Source organism: Pollicipes pollicipes, unplaced genomic scaffold (genome assembly GCF_011947565.3).
Source record: "Pollicipes pollicipes isolate AB1234 unplaced genomic scaffold, Ppol_2.1 Scaffold_3447;HRSCAF=4054_pilon_pilon_pilon, whole genome shotgun sequence".
Lineage (NCBI taxonomy): Eukaryota > Metazoa > Arthropoda > Thecostraca > Pollicipedomorpha > Pollicipedidae > Pollicipes > Pollicipes pollicipes.
The window spans coordinates 10469408-10496788 of NW_023596297.1; the positions used below are offsets into that span (position 1 = coordinate 10469408).

Consider the following 27381-nt stretch of genomic DNA (forward strand, 5'->3'; position numbering starts at 1 on the left):
GACGGCCTGAACGCGCCGCCCAGGCCGGCGCCGGTGTCGCGCACGCTCAGCTTCAGCTCGCTGGCCGACGTGGGAGGCGAGTCGCGCTCGCTGAGCGGCAGCCGCACCAGCCTGCGCCGCGTCCCCTCCGTCGAGGAGATCCTCGAGTCGGTCAAGGCGCTGCGCGCGCGGCGCCAGCAGGACGGCATGGTGCGCAACACAGAGCCCGAGGCGGAGTACCAGAACGTGGGCGGGCTGAGCGGCGGCGGCCAAAAGTCGCGCGCCAAGGGCCGGCCGACGCCGTGGAGCGGCGTCAAATTCAGCGGGCCGGTGCGCGCCGCCGACGCCGACGAGGGCTACGAGCTGATGCCCGACGACGCCTGCTACGAGAACGTGGCGCCCGGCCAGGCCGTCTACCAAAACGCGCCGCTCAAGTCGGAGGTCATCTACGACCAGCCGGTGAAGCAGCGTCGGAAGCGACGCAGTAAGGCGCCCGAGGAGCCGCAGCAGCTGTACGAGAACGTGCAGTTCAGCGAGCCGGCCGGCGGCGAGTACCAGAACGTGGCGCCGCAGCCGACGTACACCAACCTGCCCGAGCCCGACACCGTGTACGAGAACGTGGAGAAGGGCGCCGTGTCGGTCACTGGTAATGGCCTGCTTGCGTCCGGCCAGTACGACGTGCCCCGCACCGCCTCTCACATCTACGACGCGCCGCAGCGCACGCGCGTCAAGCACGTGCCGCCGGCTGAGGCGGGCGAGTACGACGCGCCGCGGCCGACGTACGCCGCCGCCGGGCGCGCTGAGGAGGCGCCGTCGTCGGCCCGCTCCACCAGCATCGTGGTGAAGGGTGATGCGGCGCGCGGCCCGGCCGTCGACCCGGCCGCCGACTGCGACCGAGACTCGCTGGAAGGCGAGGCCAGCCGCCGCCCGGACATCCCCTCACCAGGTGGGTCGCGTGGCGCCGTCACCCGTGACATCTGCCGTGGCTCTTCCGTGACATCTTACATGATGTCTTCCGTGACGTCTTCCGTGATGTCTTCCGTGATGTCTTCCGTGTCCGGGTGACGCCTGCTGAGAGGTACGATGTCTGCTGTGATGACGCTGTCTGTTGTGGCGTTGTCCGTTGTGTCTGATGTCTGCTGTGAGAGCGCTGTCTGTTGTGGCGTTGTCTGCTGTGTCTGATGTCTGCTGTGGCATATTCCTGGCTGCGGCGGTCGGTTTGCCGTCCGCTGCAGACGACGCCCGCCGTCTGCTGTCCGTATAGCGTCTTGTGTGTATTGTCTGCTGTCTGTAGATGTGGTCCGAAGTCAATATTTTGTCTAACGTCTGTACGACGCCCGGATGCAGGTGTGCCGTCGACTGTAGACCGTGCCACTGGCTGTCCATGTGACGCCGCCCGTCTTATGGACACAAACCGTGACATCTGGTGACGCCTGCTGCGATGTTCGCTGTCGGCGTGACGTCGTCTGTCACCTCATACCGTCACGCCGTCGCGTGTCTGTCGGGGCGTGGTGATGAGGATCGCGCCGTGCTGTCCGCTTGCGTCACGTGAGAAGGCAGGGGGGGAGGGGGCGCCCGACACCTCACGCACGAGACGGACTGAAGCCGCCGGCTGGACGAGACCCGCGGGCGCGGTTGAGGCCTCGGCTGACCCACGTACGCTGTGTGGGATGCATCAGACTTGGCTTAAGAGATGGCGCACCGCAGCTCCGCGACACGCGTGTCATTCACATGGCTCGTCGATGACGGCCAGCTTGCCGACCGGCTACGTAACGGGCGGCCACGCGCCAGAGGCCGCGCTCTGCGTGCCGGAGTCGGCGAAATTGGCCAACTGTTTCGGCTGTAACGGTGTGCGGCAGATCGGCCGCTGTGATTTATTGATAAGCAGCTGGCGGTGGCAGACGCACCAGCCGAGTCGGACCACCGATACCGCAACTGGATCACACCGCTGAGTCAGCGGAACAAATGAAGCATCAAACGTTAGGTCGGCTGCTATTCACCAAATGAAAGTTCATGCTGGATTGGCAGCTTTGGTACACTCAGGTGAACGCGCGTTTCAGTGGTCTTATGTTGTATGTGTGCTTATAGGCGTATCGATTTGATGCGTATACACATATATACACGCGTTAAATGAAGCACTATTAAAGTCGCACTACGACTCCGCTTGCTTATTCTCTCAAGGAACTTGAGGCAACAAGATGGACGGAAGTGCCATGCTCGACATGCCTGGATAATACCCAGCTCCGTTGTGAACCGGTCTTCCCTGAGAATCACCTTCACATTACGACAGCAGAGCTTATGATCACCGGGATAGCTTAGGACAGGTCAACTGCGTTTAAATGAGCGTAATGTGTACTGTCTGCCTGCAGGATGTCTCCTCCACTCTCACCGTCCTGGGGCTGAGCACTGACTCGGCACCATCCGGATGGGTTGTTCAGATTGCTTTGAAAGACCCCCGCACTTTTTTTTCGTAACCCCCAGCTTGCAAAGCAGCTGAGTCAAAAAGTGACAGTTCTTCGTTGAAGAGCCACTTGTGGATGGAATAACGGGTCTAGACTTCCTCTCCATAAGCTGTTACGCAGTTGTGCCGCCCGTGTCTGTTTTGATCGGCGTGCGTCCGTGCCGGTGTCACACCTCAGCACGGCTACCGTCCAGGCTTGCCTGGACGGTAGCCGTGCTAACCGGGCCCGTCTGTTCTGTCCTCCCGTCACGATCGGGCCTGGTCTCACCTGCCACGTCAGGTCATCACAGAGTGCCTCGGCCAGACGCCCACCTGAACCACTAGGTGCTTGTGTGTTATCCGGCTGCAGCGTCCTGGCCCGAGGTCATCCTCAGACGTCTCCGCCAGAGACGCACATGATGGAGGGCTTTTATCGGGCTTCATCCTTAATGGCCGGCTGGGCCGTTAGTCCTGCCGAGCTGCCTCCTCGCGGCGGCCTGTCCTCCTGTCCTCCCTATAACGTCACACCGGCCGTCAGCCGGCCAATGGGCGTGCCGGGTCGGCGCCGGCCGTGTCCCGTAGGCCGCTGCGTCTGCCGGCCCGCCGGCTGTTCCGGGTGTGCGGTACGGCCGCCGCCCGGCCCCGTCCGTTAGGGGGCGGCTGGTGCGGCTCTGACCTGCACCGAGAGCATCAGGAGCACCTGGCAGCTGCCCGCAGCTGCTGCGGCCGGCAGCGCCGCAGGCCGGCACGTCACGTGACCTCGGTCCGGGCCCTGTGTTGTAGCTGTCCGCAGCTGCTGCGGCCGGCAGCGCCGCAGGCCGGCATGTCACGTGACCTCGGTCCGGGCCCTGTGTTGTTGGCTGTGTGTGGTGTGGACGCGTATGTACGTGCGTCGCCTCTCTGTTTGCGTGCGTGCGTAACATAACCTACGTGCGTGCGCCGTGCGCGAGAACCTGGACTGGTCTGCGTAGTGGTGCGTGCGCATGTGTTATGGCGTTGTTTTAGTGTATGGGGGTCACGCACGCTTCATCGTATCTAATCGCATGCACCTCACTCGTGTGTGTGAGGCTACGCTCTTTTTCGAATAAGTTTTCATGTCGTGGGCATGGAGCAGCAACGGGCTGTTTTGTGCGGGCCTGGCCTTCCGCTGAAGCGGTGCAGACTCACAGATGGTCCCCGTTTTCACACGGAGAACGCTTCTTGTGCTTTCGCCACAGAGATATTCGCCCCTAATTGTCGTGAAATTGTGTCGCACCACCTGTTCCGTCGCCCATCATAGCCCGGAGGAATAGGGTCTGAACTTGGGGGCGACAGCGTTATCAGCTGGTGATACATTACAGCTCGCTTTCATTTCTCTGGGGACATAATGAGTAGCTCTGATGTATGCATATACAAATAGTAACGAATTATTCTGGTATGACCACCGGCGTACCTTATTGGACGACCGTGTACAGGTTGCATAATACTGGACACGGGCCAATACAATGTTATTGTTTCCTGCAGAGTCTGATAACGAAATGTAACCATGCATATGAAAAGCATCCGGTCAGGCTCCCATCCCACCTGTTAGGCGTCCCATATTCCAGACGAGGAGGAGAAAATTTTACCCCTGTACTGACTGAAGGGTTGTGTCACGACTCTGCATGACATGCTACAATCCCCAATGCTACAATCCCCAGTGCTACCAGACTGACGTCAAATGCCCACACAGCCCGCGCCAATGCGGCCGATGGCAGTGTCACTGCCCGCACGAGAAGCCACGCTAGACGCATAGGACACCCTAATCCCAACGCCATTCCAGTAAACCTTCGATGCGGCCAAATGAGGGCTACACAACTACTGCATTAGCTCATCACTAAGGCATACCGCACATTTTGCATTCTTTAGAGCAGCCGTCTTGTGCAAGTGTGCGAACGTGCTCGGTGGATCGTAACGTGAGGTCGGTCCGTGTGCTGCAGACTACGGCAGCGACGCCGAGGACGTGGACGGCATCCCCAACGACTACATCGGCGACGACCAGCTGGACGAGGGCCTGGGCGAGTCGGACGCGCGCAGCTACTACAACGAGGACCCGGGTAAGCGCGCCGACTGGTGCCGGACGCGCCCAAGGGTCACTGCGCCCGCTGGTGAAACTCACTGGGTGCAGGTGAAATCGCCGAGTCCTTTGTCAAGTCTGATGCCTGCTAGGCTGCCGCTGCCGCCGGATCTGTCTGGATTTGATGGAGATTGGCCGTAAGCCCTGGTTTTCCGCCGTCGTGGGTTGATGGTAAATTATCGGCATAAAAAACTTCAAAACCGACTTGATTTAATCTGACCCCATCCGACCTTATTTTTGTCTGATCTGGCACGACACTACCTGATCAGACCTGAATTGATCCTATCTGAACCCGATTCATGCCGATCTGAGTGAAGAAGACCGTGCCTGCATCGTCATATTTCTGAAGTCATTCCATTCCACTCCATCCAAAAGACTCCGTATTGCACGGGCCTATGTGACCCCACGCAGCCTGATCTGACCTCCTGCCGACGGTGGCTGCGTCGCCGGCTGGTGAGCGGCCTCAGTTCCGGCGGGGCGTGCGGGACGCCGCAGCGGGCGTGTCGGACCGCTGCGCCGCCGCGCCGCCGCGGCCCGCCGCTCGTGCGGCGCAGTCCGCTGCTCCGCCCGCCGCCGCCGGCTCTAGCCTGTCAACAACAGCCTTCCTGGTCCCCCTCCCCCATTCCCACCCATCCCGGACCTGGCCGAGCGGAGGAAGCGTCAGGTCTTTCTGCTCAGGTGCTCTCAGCAAGTTGTTCGGTCTCTCCGAGTGCAGATCCTCTGAACGGACTGTGTTGCTCCCGGTTTCGTCATCGAGACCCAAACCAATGCAACAAAAGGTGTGCCCCGTCAGTTCAGCTCCACCTGCGCGGCAGTCCGTGTGCAGCTGGCTGCTGTGTTATCTGAGCACACCGCAGCCCGGGCCTGTGGGGGATTTGTTTGCTCTGCGTCGCCACCGGGAGGCGTCGCGCGCATTTATGGCACCGCTATCAAGGTGGCAGAAACCGACAGTCACGCCGCGCGAATCGCTGCGATGACTGGCAGATGGGGCTCGGAGCCTCGCCTCCGTCTCCGTAACTGTGCCGAGTGTTTTCAAACCAACTGAAGGGAGAAGGGCGCACGTGCTGTAACCGACTGATGAAGGGATAGGAGCGCACGTGCTGTATGCAAGGCAGTCATGCATGCAGGGCTCGGGCAGTAAAATGCACTTGTTCTGTGCGCAGTACCGGGCTTTGGCCAGCAGGGGCACATGCCACATCGCCAGAGCGGGGTTTGTCGTTCTTGCCACGGGTCAGTGCCCAGTAACGTTTTGCCTATTGATCCGATCAGATGATTCACCGACGTCGTGTGACCACAGGGCCAGAACGTCCGACCAGGACATCGCCTGGGTATCTTTGCCTGACATTCCCTTCTCGTGAGGTCTGTCAGACCAAACGCAATATCAACAATATCAACAATATCTCACGAGCGCGTTGTCTACGGCCAGTCTCTTCTATATCCCGCGACCATACCCTGTAACCAACCTTTAAACCCTGCAACCAACCCATAGAAAGAACTCTGGATTCGCAGTTCTTTGTTCGGCCAACTTCTCCCGGCCTTGCAGTGACTCCCGGTCGGGCGCCCTGCCCGCGGCCGCGCTGACCATCATGTTAAGTGGAGCGGAAAAAACGGCCGACCCGACATGACCAAGTCGGCGGCAGATGGGAGTCGGCCCACGCCGCCGCGTCGCGGTCAGATCGCGAACGCGGCGGTCAGGCGGCGGTCAGATCGCGAACGCAGCGGTCGCGCTGCCCCACTGCGCAGCTAACTGTCGCCGCGGACGTGACCGGCGCGGGGCCGCGCCGCCGCTCCGCCAACTGGCCTTCATGTGACGGGACGACACGGCGGCGGCGGCGACAGTCACGTGACGTCACGTGACCTGTGACGGTCCTGTGACCTGAGACGCGCTGCCGCCGAGCGTCGAGTGACGACTTTGACGACGACGATGGTTGGTGTGGCGTCCGTGGCCATGCCGTGACTAGCGCCCCGCGCAGCCGAGCGTCTCGTGAGTACTGTTTACCCCGTCGCTGAGCGTCACGCAATCACCGCAGGCCTGGAGGTGATCCTCGAGGAGCCGGAGGACGAGTACGTGACGTCATCAGAGGAGGAGGAGGAGCCGGCGCAGCGCAGGTCGCTCCGCTCGCTGGAGGGCTCGGAGGGCATCGGGTCCGCCGAGGGTGACTCCGGCTCCAACGCGTCCGTCGAGTCCAGCAGCGGAGTCCACAGTGCAGGTGAGGACGCGCCGGCCGGCTCGAGGGAGGGGGGGGGGGGGGGGCACGCCGCTGTGGCGGAGGCCTCTGCTGCCCTGGTGTTACTCAGTCGGCTCCGCCCCGCAGCAACTGCCGACGCCTCAATGCCTTGTTAGGTCCTTATTTACTTGCTCGCCTAGCAGATGCTCACGGCCCATCTGTCGGTGATTAAGACCGAGTTTACGCTCCGATGGGTTGGTCCTGCGGTCCTTTTTTATCTACAAAGTTATCTTTTCTTGTTTCTCTCGCATTTCTTCAAACATTTTCGTGCGACATCGATCACGCCCAAACCCGGGGCAGGCAAAATCCTTCACGGCTAGACAGTAGACACCTAATCGAATGAACTGTAGCATGAAACCACAAAGCTAACGTCACGGACACAGCTTTACGAAATGACTGAGACGATGTCATTCCGTCCGTAACGTGACGGGGTGCCGGCACGCGCCGCGAGTGCGAGAAAACACCCGGGCTCGTGGTTTCGCAACAGAACCTGGCCGGACCATGACATGCAAAGAAAACAACAGACTCAACCTGGCGTCATGTCACACGAACTTAAGGACCAGAGCACAAACCAGTGTAACACTGCCACATCACCTGCGACGTGCTATCGTGAGGGCAACTGCCGCATCAAACAGCGGAGAGCGGCGGGGCTTCTCCGCCGGCTGTGTGGCCCCCTCCCCCCCCCCCCCCCCCCCGATACGCCACCGCGAGACAGCGCCGTGACGGTTTACAACGGACCGGAGCAGTTTCACCGGGCACAGGCGCGCTCCATCACTGCCAGGCCGGGCCAGCGGCAGCCAGTCGGCGCGCGCGCTCGGACGCGCCGCGTTCGTCGCACTTTCACGGCGCACGGGCGCGCAGTGATCCGCAGTCGGGCGGCGCACCGCGCTGCGGGCCCCGGCCGGCGAGCTGGAGCGGCCTGGTGCTGGCCACACGGTGGACTGGTCCGGTCTGGTGCTGGCCACACGGCGGGCTGGTTCGGTCTGGGGCTGGCCGCCCGGCGGGCATCTCCGGGGCTGATCTGATGGGTACTTGGAGGAATAGATGCCGTTCAGGACCGTCGTGCCGTGGACCACAACGCCTTGAAAATTATACGGATGACAAGCTATCGGAGTTTACCCTCATATGTAAGGGGATACGACCCATATGACAGACCACATCCGTCTCTGAGTACGCTGCTCGAGCGCCACACGGGGATACATATAACATGAAGGCGAATTTGGAAGCCGGACAAAACCGTTATCACAGCTGTCAACAGGTCTTGACAATCTCTTCTTGCTTCTGCTCGATACCGTTTTTACCAACATCTACGTATTACATTCACGCTGCCGTACTAACCCCACCATCTTTGCGCTTGCATTGCCAATAAACGCACGTAAGCCCGCCGGCTGGGCTGCATTCCACCAGTGGTGGCGTGCGTGGTCCGATGCTGGTCCCTCAACTTCCCCCATACGGCACTCACTACTCAGAGGTTCTTGCTGTCGTATGGGGCTACGATCAAGGGCGTCTCATCAGGGATGGCCGCTGCTGTCAGCAGCAGAGGCCCTCAGCAGGTCGGCGGGTCAGAGGGCCAGGACCCTCTGAGATCCTCGCCGCTGCTAAAGGACTCTGGCTGGCTACCAGCCAGCTTCCTGTCCGTCCCCGGTCCATACCACGGGCAGTTGAAGTGTTTAGAGGATCAGTGTGAGTAGACAGTCCTGGGAAATTCTGTCAGCGATGACAGACACCAGGCAGGCCATAAGGCTGTAGGCGATTTTCTCGGTAGTGCGTCTCAGGTGCGTCTCAGTACGCCCGGCAGTGGTTTCAGTAGTGCGCAGGTGGCGAACAGCGTGCAGCCCCCTTCGGTGACGACTCTGTCGTCGGCAGCCAGCCCCGATGAGCCGCCAGTGCTCGCCGGGCGCTCCCTGCGGGGTGGGCTTGATCTCCCCGGGGCCTGTCACACGAGCGGGCCCGCCGCCCCCGGCCCGGCCGGCAGCCGTGACGCTCGGCCGGCGGGCAGCCCGAGGTCGGCAGCGGGCCGCGCCGTGACCGCCGCCGGACACCGTGACCGCCGCTGGACACCGCGGCCTCGTTGCTCAGTCGCTGTGTCGGCTGACGGACAAGCCGGCGGCGGCAGCGGCGGCGCCGCTCGGCCCGTCTAACGGAGCGCGGGCCCGCACGCCGGCGCTGGCCTGATTAGGCGGCAGTCGTCGACGCCTCGCCGGCCTGCCTCCGGGCCGGGGTGTGACCGGCGGGGACAAGACAACAGGCCGCCTGGGACCGTCACCGATGGGTGACCGATCAGCCGAGGTGATTAGCCCAGACGGCCAGCAGGGCTGACCGTGCTGGGCCTCGCTCCGAGCTCCGAGCCAACAAACGCCCTGACAATGTGTGACCTCCGCTGGCGAGTAGCCGCTCGCAATGGCTTGGTGATTTGCCGTGTCTAATGGCGCCAACGGCTCGTTATGCAGGAAGGCTATGATGCGTGCAATGATAAGCCGCGCAAGCTACATAATTGACTAAATGAATGCAAGATTTTCGCAGAAGGATGCATTGTTGCATGCTGTTGCTATTGCGTACGGTATTTTGCAACGGCAAAGGCTTGTTGCATATCATGGCTATCGGCACGCTCTGCGATACTCGGAACTTCAATTTCCTGTATGAGTGAAGGTAGTGTGAACTGCGACGCACGCAGCCGCCGACGTAGGCGATGCGACACCGGACGGGTATTAATGAACGCACTTCCTAGTGAGGCGAGGCACTTCCTAGTGAGGACACGTTGTGTGTGAAACCCTAAAAGCAGTAATCGAATCCGGGCGGCATCATTGCGGCAAGGATACACCCTAATGCAATCGTGACACCGTACCCAATTTTCTCTTTATTCTGCAAATGTTCCTTGCCTTTGATCCTACCGAAGAACGCCCGCTTGCGCTAGCAGTCAGGGTGGCAGTGCTCCTCGAGATTTGCTTTAACGCTAAGCCGCGCCAGTGTTCCGTTCCCCAGACGCTAATCCTAGCCCAACATCCAAGCTGCGCTGACGTCTCCTTGCACGTGCCGCTCCTCTCAGTGCTGTCGCGTAGCGGCGGTGGCTGGCCATCCGTTGACCAATCTCGCGTCGATGCGGCCCGTCTCCGGTGCGGCACGTGTGGCCCGTCTCTGATACGACCCGTCCCCGATGCGGCCCGTCTCCGGTGCGGCCCGTCTCCGGTACGGCACGTGCGGCCCGTCCCCGGTGCGGCACGTGCGGCCCGTCTCTAGAGCGGCGCGTCTTCGATGCGGCACGACCGCGTGCCGCCGGCCGCGGTTCAGTGGACTGGCGTGTCCACGCTCTCCACGCAGCGGGCTGGCCATATGTCGCCGGCCGCCGGCCCGCTCCCACAGTATGTCCGGCCCACACTTCCTGGTGCTGCGCCGGCTCCTGCGCCCGGCGGACAGGCGGGACAGGCAGGTGCCGGTGGCCAGCCAGGGCTAGCAAGCACGGCAGCCAGCCGGGGCTAGCAGGTCCCGGCAGCCGGCCAGGGCTAGCAGGCCCGGCAGCCAGCCAGGGCTAGCAGGCGCCGGCGGCCAGCCAGTGCTAGCAGATCCCAGCTGCCAGCCAGGGGTAGCAGATCCCGGCAGCCAGCTAGAGATAACAGGTCCCGGCAGCCAGCCAAGACTCGTATGCTCCGGCAGGCGGCCGAGCGTATACAAGGCTATTTATTTAATGGTGTTTCATTTGTTCGGCTTACCACGCGCCGGAAACATGTTTTTAAGCGAAGCTCTTTTACATTTAGTTACAGTTAATTTTTATCCTGATTTTATCGAATAGCAGTAGGTACGGGCCATTTCTGGGCTCCTGCAGCGTTGACTCACTTCATCCGGTAAACATGGGTGCCCTGCTCCGGCGCTTAAGGAAATTGGGGTAAGCCACCCTACTCGTTTCGAACACAGAATGTTTTCCGCTGTCCTGGTAGCCTGTGGCTTAAAAGGCTTAGTTGGGTCCATGTGGAGCGACCCAGGACGACACGAAAGGCCCACTTCCCAGGCTGTGAGTGATGTGATGACTGACTAGGTGTGAAATGTGACGCAGCTTGAGCATGTATGGCCGTCAGAGGCCGCAGCCGTGGTCTCTGAGTGGCCCGTGCCGAGGCCGGCGCGGGAGATGGCTCGACGCGGCGCCTCCCGCCGGCCGTGCGACCACGAGCATGCCGTGCCGTTAGTCGGGCCGCCGCGCCGGAAGACTCGGCCGTTTCCCAGCCGGCGCGGCTGGTCGCACCTGCCTGGGAGTCTCCTCCGGGTGACGGCGCCGCCGTAATCTGCCTGGAACACATAACTCTGGCCTGGGGCGCCGGCGCCGCCGCCGCCGCCGCTGGCGGACGCACCCCGCCGCTCGGGATTTACTCCGGGAATGGGCAGAGGAATCGTCGCACGGCGCCGCTCCGTCCAGCTCTGGCGACCCCGATGGGCCGAGCGATCCCGACCAACAACTTGATGGCCAGGGAAATAGGGAAATGATGTAAGATTGTTTCCGGTCAGTGGAGACTTGTAATGCTGCGGCCGGAATGTGATGGGTCGGCCTGGATCATCACTGTTGACCGACATCAGCGTCGCGCGCCCGCGCGCATCAACTAGCAGTAAGACATTAAGACTGACAGAGAACAACTGCCAGATCATTTTTTCCAGCTGCTGATCGCCACGGCCCGGCTGTTTTGCTGAGCATCTGTCTTGTCTGAGAGGGGCTAACGGGACAAGGCCTCCGCTATGTGGGAGTTATTACGGTTCAGCGCCGCTTGCTGTTGTCTGGCCTTTTCGTTACGCACGAGAGGCACGGCACCGAGCGTTGTTTGGCTCTTGTGTACAGCTGTTTTCGCGCGCGGCAAACGTTACACGTAGTTTTTACTAGGATCTCTGTTAAGTTTTTCAACTTAAGTGCTCGAAGACCGGCTACTGCCATAACCCAGTCTTTGGTGAATGATTTTTTGTATATCGATTGCTGTAGTATGTATCTACTATCACATACAAGTATTACCCATATGGGATTTATATAATTATTTGTAGCATAATAACTGACTAGACGTTATATATCTAATGAACTGTCATCTGCTATCTGACGATGTTGCGGAACATTGAAGCTGAAGACCACTAGCGACCTTCGGTGGCCAAGCCGACTCTAGAAAAGCGTACTTCGAAACTTGATCTTTATGACTAGACTATGGCCAACGCGGCTTGCAATCTTCGGCGGCTCTCAGCCGCTCTGTGAGCGCTCTGAGCCCGCTCTGTGAGTGCTCTGAGCCGCCCTGCGAGTGCATGTGCGGCCGCTGAGTACTGCCGTGGGGAGGTAGCTCACCAGCCGTGGTCCAGGCTGCCGGCTGCCGTCAGTCAGCGGTCCGAGGCCGCACAACTGCCGCGGGCGGGCGCCGATAGCCGTTATTGGATGTGTTCCGACCAGGTATATGGCCTCACCACGTGACGGGAGGGTCTGAAAGGTTGAGCGACAGGCAACAGCGGCTGGGTCATGTTCTCGAGCGAGGAGAAATGCATTGACGGGTTAAGTCATCGAGTGGGGAAATGGGTGCCAGGTGCGTGCTAAATTTCCACCACTGACCGAATAGAAGCTTGAATCCAGCTATGACGTCGGGAGGTGACAGATGCTTCCTCGCGGAGATATCGGTACTGTGCCTTGCGGTGCTTCGCTGATGTCAGTCACTTGCCTCGTTGCTAATCATTCAACCAAATGTGATGGCATTGGCAAACATCTATGCAAATCAGAGCTGGCACTTTATGGTGATGCTTGGTGCAGCGAAGTGATGCACCGTTTGACAGGTGACCTCGTCACCACCCACCCGTAACGCTTGCAGTGGTCGGTCGGTCAACCGGCGCTTGGGGCGCCACCTATGATCTACAATTTCCCTTTGTGCCGCCAGGTGGCTCTCCGACGCTCCGCCAGCCCACGGACGAGCGTGAGGAGAGAATCCAGAAGGACCGCTGCGTTGAAGTCTATCCGGAGACTATGCGGCAGCGGAAGCAGGCCAAGAAGCACAAGCAGGTACGTCCCCAGTGCCAGGGGTGGGCGCGGCTGTTATGTTAGGTTATGGTTATGTTATGCTGTTATGTTATTCTCATACAAACGTCTGCAAATTAGGCCCGCCCGCTAGTGTGGATATGTCATAAATTGTTAAAGAAAAGCCTCTGGTTTGGGGGTGCACCAAGTAGAATCGCCATTCCATCCGTTACACCCGACAATTCTGGTTACTTTAGGCGCAACCCCGGTCACCTCTTGTGACGCGTTCCCCATTACCAACAGCTGTCCACAAGTTGTAACCTATGATGTCAGAGGTAATTGCGTCGCAACAACTCCTGCGGCTTGGAGGTCAGTCACTTATGTGTGACGTGGGTGCTTGCGACGTCATAGGCAGCAAGTCAAGTAGGTACATTGCCAATGAGGAACGCCGGAATGCCGGTAGTGCAGTGGTTAACACGTCTGCGCCTGGGAAGCCAGAGGTACGGGGTTCGATTCCGCGCAGTGTCCGCCCTTTCTGCCAGGGTGAGAGGCAGGCGACGCCATATAGCCTCAGCAGCTGAGTGCGTCATAAAGCCCCAAACACAAAGAGGAACGCCACGCTGGTGTCGCCGCCTTTCGCCTTCGCACCCGCCCGCGCCCGCGCGCGCGCGGGCTGAAACGGCACGGGCCACGCGGGCTGACATCTAGCGGACGCCGGCGAAGTGACCGGCGGCGTTCCGGCAAGTCCAATGCCCGGCGAGGCTGGAGCGGACGGGAGACGAGCGCGAGTCGGTCACGCTCGGAGCGCGCCCACTAGTGGCAAGGGGTGCAGTGGGCGCCGCGCTCGCCAGGAACAGCTGGCCGGCGCGGTCGGGAGCCGGACGCCAGTTGCCCCGCCAGACGGCCGCTGCCCCGGACAAGTTGCAGGCTGTAGACTGGTGCTCCGGTCAGAGGAGGCCGAACACCATGGCGACGCAGACAAGCTAGAGGCCGTGCGAGCTTTCCCATTTTTCATAATAACCACCCCTCATGGATGCACAAATTATAAAGGCTGTGAACATTTTGCCAGCGTTAACTTGGCACGACAATGTAGCTGTATGTGGAGAGTAGTCCTTCCACTACGACTTTGTCCGTCCTTGCCATTATATTTTGCTGATCGGCACAGTGAACGCATCCACGGATAACAGGCAACCACAGAGCTTTGGCGCAGTTTGGATGGAAATCCGCCGTCATCTGTAACTGTGTGCACAAGTGCCGATGATCAGAAGTGATAGTTTCAGTGTCATTGGGTCTGAGTGACGCGATTTACGAGGTGCTCAACTTCGGATCTTGAGGCACGAGACGAGGTCCTAAACAGCTCGCAATATATCACCGGTTCCATCGCGGCATTCGGCTTGACAGACTACGTCGCTTGTGGAGTGCTGGCCGTATGAGCCCATATGTGATCGAGACGAATGTTTTGTCAAGTTTGAGCTGAGTTTGTTGAACAACTAAGGCGTGTTTTGGTCATCCGACGCTTTGCGGATAAGTAGCGATGCGCGAGCGAGGCCACAGACCGAGAAAGTCCTTGATCTATGAGAAAATGTTAATCTGGAGCGACCCGCTCTGGTCCGGCCAGCCGTTGCTGTTCTTGGAATATTCACAGCCACTGATAACGTGTGCACGTGATTAACAAAAACAAGAGACACAATTAGTTAAAAGTTGTCCGTTGCAAATTGTTGGACATCGCTACGCAAGACATTGCACCAGGTGGGTCTCCCTGCGACACTGAAATATCACGGTAATCTGGCGTCCCCCATTAACTATTAGGCTAGCACGAAGACCGTAAATTTTCAAACAGCGAAAACACAGCGCAAAAAAAACAGATGGAAACCGATCCAGGTTTAAATGACTTGGTGTCGCCACGAAGCGAAAACGACAAATTGGCGCTATGGCAGAGAAAACGGACGATCATGTCGGCAAACGGATGGGTCATTGTTTACAGACCGTTATGCGATCTCGTCCGCAAACCATGGATCTGCCCGTTTGCTGGGCGTTCTAGTGATGCACGTCAGATCTCAGCAACCAGAGTAGATTAAGACGTGATACCATCTGCACGGTGTAGTTGGACGTACCGGTTACAGGACGCTATCGCATGGCTAAGCCGTCCGCCGCGTATGCGCGCCTCTCATAGACCACTAGCGAAAGCGTCGCGATTCCGAAACCGATCTCGCGCCGTTAACACGTTGTGGCCAAAAGCGTAAGATATTGGCGACTGAAACAAGACAAAACTATACGGGCGCTTAGTTCCATTTATAATGATTATCGTGACGGTTGCGCGCCGAAGATGTCAACGTATTTTTCAATGCTTTGATCACACTCGCAAAACCGTAAATCATGGCAAATTCATCCACCCCGTGGGACTGCCAAGCCTGAGAAGACCTTATCATACCCGGCCATTATTTAAGCGACGCCATTTGCGATTATCGCTCGCATGCTACATCATGGGTCATGAAATCCTCATCATTATGCATCACGCCTGCTAGATTCCCATGACAGCTGGACTTTCCAACACATTGATCAAACACACTGGTGGCGGTGGCCGAAGGCGTCCCGCCCAATTAGCCCACATTTTAACGCCATCTATGCGATGTCAGCCGACAACTCTCACATCTGCTATTGCCTGATTCGTTTGACAACGCACAAGGTGTCCCACCGGTGCCTGTAAGAGCGTTTGTGTGCGGAGGGCTGCTGGGCCGGCTTAGATAACGTTTATCAACTGTCATCGCGCTGTCAACACTTTAATAGGGCGCGGAGAACTTGTAACATAATTGCACTTGGACTGAGTGGTCCGATTTGTTTTTGTTGGACCTTGCTTGGTGTTCATAGTTTCCCCCTGGAAGTGACACTACTTGCATCGATTATTACGCCGCGGGGCTGCTCGACCTCACTATGCATGTTTCTCGTGCTGTTATCCACTTTTTTGCCAAAGCCCCAAGTTTACGTTATTCCTTTCTCCCCTTCAAATTTCCTGGCCCCTTCTTTTCCACATTTTATTCACCTTTACCCTTCCGTTTGACCCTTCCGTCCCTTGCCCGGTCCCCGGCTGGCCGCCCCATCCGCCCTGCCCGCCGGCGGTGTCCCGGTCCCCGGCTGGCCGCCCCGTCGCCCTGCCCGCCGGCGGTGTCCGGTCCCCGGCTGGCCGCCCGTCCGCCCTGCCGCCGGCGGTGTCCCGGTCCCCGGCTGGCCGCCCCGCCGCCCTGCCCGCCGGCGGTGTCCCGGTCCCCGGCTGGCCGCCCCGGCCGCCCTGCCCGCCGGCGGTGTGCCCGGTTCCCGACAGTCGTCCGCGACAGCCGTCACCGTATCGGGCCCTGTCTCGCGTCAGGGTCGCCGACGAATCGATCGGACTCACCTGTCCGGGGGCGCCCGGCAAGCGCCGCGCGCGATGCGTGTTGCAGCGCCCCTCTGGCGGCGCGCACCCGACACCGGTGCGCTCCGCCCTCCGGGCCGCACGCGCCCTGCCGCCGGCCGCCCGGCCGGCCGCGCTGCGCCACTGTAGCGGCAGCGGCACGGGCGTGCGGCGCGCGGTGGTGACGGCGGCGGTGCAGCCATGGAGACGGCGCTGCCGCACCTGGAGAGTGTGAGTGTGCTGAGGCTGCCGCGGCTGCCGGGAGCAGGACACGGTGGTGTTGCCCGGGTACCAGAAGTGGAGACGGGGCGCGGGGCAGCAGGTCTGGTCTCGGGATTTGTGGTCATGTGTGATTAGTGGACATAACTATCTAGGAGCTCGGTGACTGAGGCAATGGCTTAGAACCATACTCATCATGTTCGGGTTGGATGGATAAATGGTCGTGATAGCTAATTGCCGTCATTTGCGGGCTTAAAGCCTGCATATCCGGGATTATTTTGATCTCTTTTGTTACGCAGCCGTGTTTTTAAGAGTTGGTCATTGCCAGGTGTATTGCTTGTTGGAATCAATATGCAGGCCAGTAGACTAACATCAATTTTCCTGGTCAATGCTTTTTTTTTATTCGGCCGCTCTTATCAAGTAATGTCCGTTGCATATTTGATCCATCAGTGCTGTTTTGACGGAGCATGCCACAATCTGGACCGAGCTGTTACGTGTGCATATGCTGCGGGTCTATTTGGTTACAAAATTCCGATTGTAAATTTCAGCTTAGAATGAAAAGTGTGTCGTTAGAAGCGCAAGATGTAGCAAGATGTATGATGTAGACCGTCCTCTGCTAACTAAACACACCGTTCTCGGCTTATGCCGTCTCGCATGTCATCCATATGGGAAAGTTCCACCTGCCGCTGTACACCCCACTGCGCTGGGAATGGCGAATGCTCGGTGGTCGGTCGTTGCTCCCCGCAAACGTGTGGGCATGAGAACGGGCGCTCACGGCCGACACTCCCGACGTCTGGGTCTGAGAACGGGCGCTCACGGCTGACACTCCTGGCGTCTGGGTCTGCGAACGGGCGCTCACGGCCGACACTCCTGGCGTCTGGGCCTGACGCTGAGACGCTGTTCCAGTGGAGTGTCTGGCGATGTCTCCGTCGGGATCCGCGGCCCTGCAGTAGCCGTGTGGAAAGCCCCAGACGCGACCCGCCCTCTCCCCTGCTGAGCCGGGCGGCCAGTCCCATGCTCAGACCAGGCTCGCGGCTCGACTGGCGGCCTCGCTGTACCGGCCTTACCGCTGCCGCTGCCCGTACGGCACCGCACGCCGTCTCTAACAATGACGCGCATTGTTCTGAAACGGCGCGCTGTTCTGGCCGGCTGCGGCGGCACGGGTAACGGTGTGAGTCGGCCAACCCACCGAAAGAGAGGTCGGGCAGACGGTGCCGGCCGGCGGGCGCCCGCGGTGGTCAGGTGCCCGCCGGCGGGTGAGGGGCGCTAGGGGCGGAGTCCGCGGTGGACCGCGCTGGCGGGAGAGCGACGCCAGTGACGCAGTCCGCGGCGGACCCCGCCGGCGGGTGAGGGGCGCTAGGGGCGGAGTCCTCAGCTGTGTACCCGTGCTGTCGATCGAATTATGGGGCGGCGGAGACCCGTGTTGTGGTGCAGCAGGTGGCGACAGTTTTAACAAGGCCACGTCATTTGCTGGTAGTTGCCAGAGCCGGATATTGTTGTTTTTATATGGATCTAGCTTGTGTTCAACGTGTGTAGAAACTGAGTCGTCTGCTTCAAGCCTGCATCAGTTTTCGTTCCCTGGTGGGCGGCAAGCCGGCCAGGTAGCGACGGCTGGCGAGCTGGTCGATTTGTTGGCCAACTGGTAGCTAATGGGCAATTTAGGGACTAATTATTGGTTTTAGTATTGATTGTGAATTGGCAAATGCATCCCCGTCGCTTCAAACCCAACCAAATCTGTTTTAAATGATCTAGAGCTTCTATAACAACGTTAATGTCTAAGACCTAAGTATGTTTTTAACTCTGCCAGACACGCCTCACGACAAGCCGGACAGTGCAGTAACCGTGGGGTTGCTTCGGTAGCACCTCGCTACCCTGCAATGCCGGTAAATTTTGGGGAAAATGGCTATCGGAAATCACAACACCACCGACTTTTCCCAAAGACAAGCAGTTTGTTGCTCTTCTCTCCTGTTAGTGTTTTTTCCTTCCCACCGGTCAAGACTCGTGTTTTAGGAAATGTCCCATAGGATTCGTGTTTACGTGTTCGCATTTTAATCAAGCGTAACACAAAGGTGACGTGTAATTAAAACTCTACCAAATAAAACGTATATAATCAATTCAGTGCATATGGACGTTTTTCATTGTGGTCAAATGGCTAACGAAGTGGATTTATGCATCCCAAATGCATGACTAAAATCCGCACGAGATTGTTTTTCAACAGCTTCCTCATGTTTCCACGGGTGGTTAGCCGCTCATTGCGGCTAGCCGATCGATCGGCGGCTAACCGGCTAGCTAGGTAGCTGAAAAAGTGGATTTGGCATTAATGGCATCAATTTGTAAAGGCTATTGTCTTCCTTCATGGTGTTACAGATCGCATCCTGTCAATGATGAATAAGTCATCGCTCGTATGTGCGTATACCGGCTTCAGCCATTCGTGTTACCATTTTTGTGTATCCTCATGTCCTGACTAGAACTGGCTGTGATCCACGAAGCCAACTTCGACGCGTCTGTTTATTGGCGCAGTTGCCACTTTGATTTATTGGCGGACGTGCTGGAAACGCGAGGCGGCTTAAGCTACTGCCGTGTACGCTCAATCAGCGCGTCTGCTCTGTCCGGGCGTGTGCTGCACGTAAGGACCGATTTGGCATCGGCTACACTTGGAACTGGGCGTAACTCGCAGCGGCTGTATCTGCCGATCGCATGAGGTCACCGACTGAGCGGGCCGGTTGCCGCAGGTGGATGCCAAACAGTGGCCGGAGACCAAGGACGGCGGCCGGCGGGAGGACGGCACCAAGACCATCGACAGCCCGTCCAAGATCAAGAAGCTGCTGCCGTCGGTCAAGGCGCTCAAGTCGCAGTTCGAGAGCGGGCCGGCGCCGGACGCGCCGCGCAGCAGGTCCAAGGACAAGTCGCCGTCGCCGCCGAAGCCGACCGCCGAGCGGACGCCAGTGGCGCCGCCTGCCGAGCGGCCGCGGCCGACAGGTGTCGCCACCGGCGAGTCCGCCGCCGCTCCGCGCACCGTCAGCCCGCAGCGGCCGGCGGCGCCGGGCCCCGCGTCGGCTCAGGCGCCACCAGCCAAGAACGGCGCCGGGGCCAAGAAGGTGTACATTCCCGACGATCCGGTGGAGGCGATCTACGACAAATTCGGCGAGGTGGACGAGCGGTTGCTGAAGCAGAGGATCACCACCCTCTCCTGGGACCCGGTCAGTCATCCGCCCCCGGTTCCCTTATTATCGCTTCAGCCTGCATCCTCGTGACCCCCCATTTATCTGGGGCAAGCCACATTCGCCGGCCATGAGAGAGCCTGTGTGCACCTGGTCAGGGCCCCGTCCGAGCGCCGAGCACTACCCTTGTATATGGGTGCCTGTGTGAGCTACGTCTCGGCAGATGAATCCCCAGATGCATGTATTTTTGTCCTAAGATTATCCACTCTCCTTCATCCCATGCCCCGGAAATGGTCACTGCTGGCAGGGAGGCTCTGATCCAATCCAAACGAAGCTCGTTCATTCGAGCCTGACTCAAACAGCAGCAGCAGCAGCAGCAGCGGCTTTCTATCGTTTGTATGGTCGTCCCGTTGCTCCATCCGACAGTTCGTTGCCCCTCGACATTCTTAGAACCCCATTACTTTCATGCCGGCAGAACGTTCCACGGTAGACGATCACGTTCTGCGCCGCCACCCGGCATGTTCAGCCAGCCATTTGTCGGCAATGGTGCTGCCTGTCATGCAATGGCTGAGCCTCGTGGGTGGATTCTCCAACTCGATCCGTCACGGTCCACAGACGTCGCTGGTGAGCCGACTGTACGAGGTGCCCGAGCCGGCGCACCGGCCGCAGGGCCAGGAGAAGGGCTACATCAACATCGAGGGCTGGCTAGAGAAGCTGCCGTCCGGCCGGAAGAAGGCCACCTTCTGGAATGCCTGGAAGCGGCGCTACTTCAAAGCCAAGGACGGCTTCCTCTATTACTACCAGGTGCTGTGTCTTCTGCTGCCATTTGCGATTCGCTGCCGATGCGATGGTTTATGCTCAGCCCGGCCCTTGCTTTATTATCATCCGTCTTCACAACAAACTTTCAGACTCGGCAGCGTACTCGAAATATACATCCATACAGCCACAAGTCCGTCGCTCCGGCCTGACGCATGTCGCCGCCCACACAGTGCCGTTCCGGCTGACGCAACAGCGCTGTGTGTGGGATCCATCAACGCCGACTGATTGGTGGAGCGGCTGATGACGTCACTATTCCCACTCCAACAGACTAACACCACGGAGAAGCCGAGCATGGTGCTCCAGCTGATGGGCGGTCACGTGGAAGCCATGGACTCGTCCGTGGTGGGCGTCGACGACGGGGTGAGTTCCCGTGTCACGGAACACCCCCCGCCCCCCCCCCCCCAGCCGATGGAATGGAGAGGCATGATGGGGATGGTGCTGGAGGGACTCGACGCCGCCGGTTGGAATCAAGAAATGCGGATTGAGAGCATGGTTTGTGTAACAACCAGAGATCAGTTTCAGATGGTTGCGTTGTTTTCTACCGGGTGGTTCACACGCCCGATCGGCGCTGACATGCATTTTTTAGGTCCATACACTCGCGCACGCAGAATAACGGGACAACGGCGATTTATAAAAGGGCATGCCCTGAATGCGTTCGAGGCGAGCCTTGCATGTACGTAACTTTATTTTGTGTGACATCAATTAACCCGGTGGATGAAATGTATGTCAGTGACTCTTTGACGCGGTGTGAAGGTTGTTGACGTTCCCGATGAACCTGGTGTTTGGCTTTGGTTGTCTGTCCCATTGACATTGCTAATCGCACCGCTTACAACTGTCTGTCGTTTTCTTAAATATGAGCGAGGTCGTTTCCACACATAAATCTGATTTAATATGCGGGGCGTAGCCAGGCTGACGAGGTGCCGTGCCTTTCCACTGTCTAAATGACCTCTGGGAGGCACATGCGAACACTTCTGGGCGCGCACACTTCTTGAACCAATTATATTTGGGTTAGCGTGCATGTAAGGATTGGGAATGGCTACCACAATAACAGCCGAGGCTACGCCCTGTCCTTGACTCGACACACGCGTGTTAACGATGTCCATCGCTCTAATCCTCCATCTGTTTCTTCTTCGTCTGGTGGAAGGTGCCTCAAACGGTCCCCATGCTGGGGCTGGATGATGGGGTGAGTGAAACGCATCTCGCGACGCGCAAGGACAATGTTGGCTTTGCAGATCTGAGTTGCTTGTATTTTTTGGGCGAAGTTATGTAACAAAGCTCAAATTAGCAAATGCTCAACGGTAGTGTTTAACTTGTTTGCTTCAAATTCATGTTTCGTTGCGCATTGGTCACAACTTAGCATATCCCCGGGGGCTGCTGGTTGGGATCTCCCCAGCCCTTAACTCAGCGGTGTGGTTTTACGAAATGAGTAGAGGGGCCGAACAGTGAAGATGACTTAATGTACGCCCCAAATGCACCAACCAATGAGTTTCTACCGAGACTCGGTCCCCTTTCTTTTCAAAGTTGGGAGGGTAGCTAGAGCCCAACTTGGAGGAGTAGGTCAGAGCCTCCCACTCCCGCCAGCTGAATGGGAAACTACATCTGTGCCCTGACTGCCTCCCCTTGCGAGCATTCGCTCCAACGCTGCCACTCGTCCTCATCCGACTGCCCCGGCCGCTGCCACTCGTCCTCATCCGACTGCCCCGGCCGCTGCCACTCGTCCTCATCCGACTGCCCCGGCCGCTGCCGCTCGTCCTCATCCGACTGCCCGGCCGCCGCCTCTCGTCCTCATCCGACTGCCCGGCCGCCGCCTCTCGTCCTCATCCGACTGCCCCGGCCGCTGCCGCTCGTCCTCATCCGACTGCCCCGGCCGCTGCCGCTCGTCCTCATCCGACTGCCCCGGCCGCTGCCGCTCGTCCTCATCCGACTGCCCCGGCCGCTGCTGCTCGTCCCCATCCGACGGCCCCGGCCGCTGCCGTTCGTCCTCATCCGACTGCCCCGGCCGCTGCCGCTCGTCCTCATCTGACTGCCCCGGCCGCCGCCTCTCGTCCTGCTTCTGCCGTGTGAGCCGCCCCTCACCGCCGGCGCCCGCCGCCCGTCGCCCGCAGAAGGGCCGCTACGTGGTGGTGCGCTGCAGCAGCCGGCAGGAGGCGGAGCGCTGGACGCGCGCGCTCCTCTCACACACGGTCGAGGACTACAACGCCACCTACGTGCAGCCGGTGGCAGTGCCGGCCAGCGTGGCGCCGGCGCGCCGCTGCGTGGTCATCGACCTGGGCAGCTCGTCCATTCGCGCCGGCGTGCTGCACGATCAGCGTGAGTGCGAGCTGTCACCGGAGGACGGAGAGCGCCACAGGGAGTGGCGCTGTGGCGCGCCGGGGACGGGGCGGGGGTGGGTGGGGTTTGTCGCGTTGAAGCCAGTTTTTGTTGTGCTATTCAGATACAACGTGTGTCACTGGGGCTTTACGACGCACTCAGCTGCTCAGGCTTTATGGCGTCGCCTGTCTCTCACCTTGCAGAAAGGGCGGGCACCGCGGGGAATCGAACCCCGTATCTCTGGTTTCCCACACACGCAGTGGTTGACGCAGACGCGCAAACAACTACACTGCCGGCACCCCTGTTCAAATACGAGGCGTGAATTAGACCGCTGCTGACGTTTCAAACGCCTGACAGACAGGCTGGAAGCATGTGCAGTTGTCGCTAGACTGGCATGTAGAACGTCTCACCGCCAACGTCGGCGTGCCGCGTAGCTGGAACGTTGGTCGCTGGTAGCGCCCGCAGCGCCCTCTCACCGGCGCCTCCGTGTCCACAGCCGCACTGCCGCAGCTGTTCTTCCCGGCGGTGATGGTGACGTCACGCGAGGGCCGTCAACTGACGTTCGGCGCGGCGGCGCTGCGGCCCGAGGTGCGCGCCACCGGCGTGCTCTCCTTCCCGCTGCGGCCGTCCAGCAAGATCACCAAGTACTCCGTGGACGTGCCGGCGCTGGCCGGCCTGCTGCAGCTGACGTTCCGCGAGCTGCGCGTCAGCCCGGCCGACTACAGCGTCCAGCTGAGCCTGCCGCGCAGCTTCAACACGGCCACGCTGGGCGAGATCCTGCGCCTGCTCTTCGACAAGTTCGGCGCGCAGGGCGTCAACCTGACGCACCAGAGCATCCTGGCCATGTGGTCGTACAACGCCACGAGTGGCGTGGTCGTCGACGTCGGCGACCGTATGGATGTCGTGCCCGTCATCGACGGTGAGCGGCGGACGGGGAGGCGGCCCGAGCGCTGCGGCCCTCGGCGGGTGGGGAGGAGGCGCGAGCGCCGCGGTCCTCTGAGAACGGCACATCGGAGGTGTCTTAGAGGCGGGCCTGGGACAACTGTTCATCTACGCAACAGTCCATTTTAATCAGCGTGAGCTGGCGCTGCATTTTCCGTACCTCAACGCAGCTGTACTAGCGATACTTTGACAATGACCAGCTCGTTATGCATCCACATGCAATGTATGATATTTGCCCCCGTGATATATTCGTGTTTTTCGCATGTTCTATGATGTTATCTATACTCCTCGCATATCACGTTACGAAAAGTGTTTGTCTGAGTGGTCTGCTCGCCTTTACATTGCAGTGCCCCGGCTCGGTAGCATTGGTCCCGCGTCACACCGTGTCCTCGCCGGTCTCCGGCCACTGAACGCCACGCTCTCCGCGGCAGGGTACATCGTGGAGGGCGGCGTGTCGCGCGTGCCGTACGGCGGCGTGCGGATCCAGGACCACCTGCGCCACTTCCTGCTGCAGAAGCACTACTCGCTGGTGACCGAGGTCGAGTCGCTGGTGGTACGGCTGGCCATGGAGCGGCTCTGCTTCGTGTCCGAGCGGTACGCCGCCGACCTGCAGCGCTTCCAGGCCGACCCGGCTAGCCTCGAGAAGTCCGTCTCGGTCAAGGAGTTCCTCGGTGACAGCGTGTCCTGGAGGTGGGTGCCGGCCGCTCGGCTCGACGGCGCCCCCGCGAGGCCCAGCCGGTCTAGTGCGGCTAAGCTTGTGGAATCCGGTGCGATCTGTCGGATCTGGTTGCTATGTGAGACGTGCGCGGAGCCAAGGCGCTGTCGCTGAATTGGGGAAGCTCTGGTCGGTATGTGCTGCTTATGCCGCAGGAAGTTCTCCCATGTCGATTTGGATTACTCACCGCATAGCTGGCATCATCCACGTGTACTAAGCTGCCGGAACCACCTTCCGGTCGCGCCTCTTCTGCTGTTGTCACCATCCCGTGCTCCGACAAACCTGGTGTTAGCCGGGCTGGGGACGGCTATTTCGCCGACGGCGGCGGGTGCGTGAGCGCTGACTGCTGCTTTGCAGGCGGATCACGCTCGACAGCGGCCGGTTCCAGGCCGCCGAGGGGCTCTTCACGCCCGAGGCTTGGGGCCTGGACAACAAGGGCGTCCACAAGCTCGTCCACAAGGCCGTGCAGGTGCGTAAGTCGGCTGTCGTTCCGGTGCGTGGTCCGCCAGCATGTGCATATGCTGGCGTACATATATATATATATATATATATATATATATATATATATATATATATATATATATATATATATATATATATATATATAATTTCCAGCATATGCCAGGCAGCGACCTGCATATGCTTGGAAAATTCGGCAGGAATTCCTTCTTTGAAATGTGTGTTGATGGTTTTACTTCTTTAGTTTTCACAGAGCAAAGGCTCTGTAAATGCGATATCCACGACGATCGCCGTTTAAACGTTTAACAGTCGGCGCAGTCGGTCTTCAACGTTTAACAGTCGGCGCAGTCGGTCTTTAACGTTCAACAGTCGGCGCGGTCGGTCTTCAACGTTTAACAGTCGGCGCAGTCGGTCTTTAACGTTCAACAGTCGGCGCGGTCGGAGTGTTGCTGTGTAGGTCCCCTGGGACCGAGGTGCAATCCGCATGGTTATGGTCTGGCTCCGTGCGAGCTGAGCCAACTGCTTCGCTGCGGCCCTCAGGAGTGCAGTGTGGACATCCGCAAGGAGATGGTGCGCTCCATTTACCTGGCCGGCGGCGTGACGCTGCTGCCCGGCTTCGCCGAGCGGCTGCAGGCCGAGATGGACAAGCTGACGCCACCCTCAGTCACGCCCAAGGTCAGTCATCGGCCACATCCCGCGACCGGCAGATGTCACATCCGGGCTCAGAGGGCCGTCCGATGACCGTGGGCTAGATGTTGGCGATGTCGTCGGTGGTACGCTCGCTGCATGGGCTAGGCGCTAGTCCCGTGTCACATCTCGGGTCAGATGTCCGTCTTCAGCCGGGCTGGGACGTCCGTCCCGCGTCACATCCCGGACTTGACGTCCGTTCCACGTCACATCCGGGGTTAAATGTCTGTCACATCCGGCGCCAGTCCTCCAGTTTCGCTCCTAGGCTAGCCGCCGGTCACGCTTCGAGTAAGTCTGTAGTCTCATCTTGGCCCAGTCCATGTGCCGTACTCTGGATCACAGAACTGAACTCGGACTGCTCACACGCTGGCATGAGACATCAATATTGTTATTATAGGTCTACTATACCGAGTTGGCGTAGGCTTGCGACCTGTTGCATGCCAGCGACGCACATGACATGGATGTTGATGTCATCGTGCTGGAAGTTTTTGTTTTACGTCGTGAGTTAGAACGCTTTGCTGACATAAATACGCTCTTCTGCCCGTTTCGAAATAGCACTTGCAGCGTCAGTTCTGCGTTCTTAAGCCGGTGATGTTTGATGCTGCCGACCCTGGTTTCTTCCCCTGGCTGACAGCCTTCCCAGGCCGCATAGCATGTCCAGTTGACTAACCCAGTTGACACGAGCCCTCCGCCCTGCCGGGTCCAGCTGACCTGTACCCTGTACCGCAGGTGCATGCATCTCCGTACCGGTACCACGCCGCGTACCTGGGCGCCTGCGTGTTGGCCGGCTCCGACGGCTTCCAGCAGGCGATGGTGACGCGCGACAGCTGGCTCAAGCTGGGCGTGTCGGCGCTCAAAAAGTGGACCGTGTAGCGCCCCGGGCGCCGCACTACCAGTGACGTCATCGAGGGTGGTGGTGCTTCGTACTGGCCATGTGGCGGCCGCGTGAGGCCGCCCTGGGCCGTCTGTGATTCTCTGTGTTTCGGAGACTTTGCCGCCTTCGGCGGCATACCAGTTGGTGAGGTTGTACAAATAGTCGAGGAGCAATTATGCAGCGTTGTGTGGTCGAGGGCGCGCGGTGCGAAAGATGTGTGCGACTACACCCTGAGTCAGCTCGTGGGAAGACGGAGTGCCCGATGTTTGATAGCAGCGCCGCAACCCAGTGGCGTGCAAGCGGATGCCAGGCCCATTCCGTCGTGTGACGACCACAGCTGGGTGCAGCTGGCGTGTCGACGCTGTCCGCCGGGTTCAGCGGACGGTACCGCGACCGAGCCTCCATTCCGATTGGCTGACGCTGGCTGACGTTATAGGCCGACGTCAGACGTGCTTCCCGACGTCGCCGCGCGATTGGTGCAAGGTCGAGTGTTATTGCTCGTGAGCGTTTTGACGGTTTGAGACGCCGAGCTGCTCCTGTGTAATGATTTATCTTTGATGTTATGATTTCTTGCACTTGTAACTGCTGATACCAGTCCATAGTTGGTGTTAATTTATTATATCAATGACTGGTTCGACCATAATACATTCTATAACGGACATCACATTGTTTTCCATCTAATATCTCATTGCGACACTTTTGCAAACATCTCATGTGTGTAGCTGCTAATGCACGTACGGCAGTTAATGTCATCGATGGCCGTAAACGCATATGCTCGCAAACGCTAATGTACGTGCAGAAGTTATCCATATCGCAGGCCGTACAGCAAACAACACCTTTCACACGTTGGTCTCCCTGAACAGCAATAATATCCGAGTGTATGTATGCCTAAATGGGCTACCCATGGTTGAGAACAGGGCACTTTTCACTCATTTTGGCATTCGCACGCCACCTACATGGGACATCTGCCTACCAAATGGCATGGGACTCTAACGCGTTGTTGATGGCTCCGCCTCAGGCTCTTTCGGACGGCGGCTGGTTTCATCACCCCCAAATACCGTCACATGCTGTTTTGACATGACATGTAAAGAAAACTCACCCAGCGC

The 27381-nt window shown here is 59.1% G+C and overlaps 1 protein-coding gene across 2 annotated transcripts; it reads left to right on the forward strand.

The window, feature by feature from the left end:
* Window positions 1–802: 802 nt before the first annotated feature.
* LOC119092096 (actin) lies at window positions 803–26929 on the forward strand. Of its 2 annotated transcripts, XM_037215069.1 has the most exons (14): window positions 803–925; window positions 4378–4494; window positions 6545–6724; window positions 12625–12746; window positions 19041–19508; window positions 20085–20273; window positions 20556–20648; window positions 21433–21471; window positions 22394–22598; window positions 23095–23517; window positions 23972–24230; window positions 24613–24724; window positions 25255–25389; window positions 26131–26929. In XM_037215069.1, the coding sequence occupies exons 4-14, from the start codon at window positions 12711–12713 to the stop codon at window positions 26272–26274; spliced, it is 2103 nt and encodes a 700-aa protein (XP_037070964.1). In that variant the 5' UTR covers window positions 803–925; window positions 4378–4494; window positions 6545–6724; window positions 12625–12710; the 3' UTR covers window positions 26275–26929. The 2 variants fall into 2 exon arrangements, with proteins under 2 accessions (XP_037070964.1, XP_037070966.1); XM_037215071.1 differs by lacking the exon at window positions 21433–21471.
* The last annotated feature ends 452 nt before the right edge of the window (window positions 26930–27381 follow it).

What these genes read in the sequence shown, in the direction of transcription:
- LOC119092096 (XM_037215069.1), top strand. Translation starts at nt 12,711, where the DNA reads ATGCGGCAGCGGAAGCAGGCCAAGAAGCACAAGCAG. An exon ending in TGTCGTGCCCGTCATCGACG is followed by an intron (nt 23,518 to 23,971) that starts GTGAGCGGCGGA and finishes TCTCCGCGGCAG; the next exon opens with GGTACATCGTGGAGGGCGGC. An exon ending in CACCCTCAGTCACGCCCAAG is followed by an intron (nt 25,390 to 26,130) that starts GTCAGTCATCGG and finishes CCTGTACCGCAG; the next exon opens with GTGCATGCATCTCCGTACCG.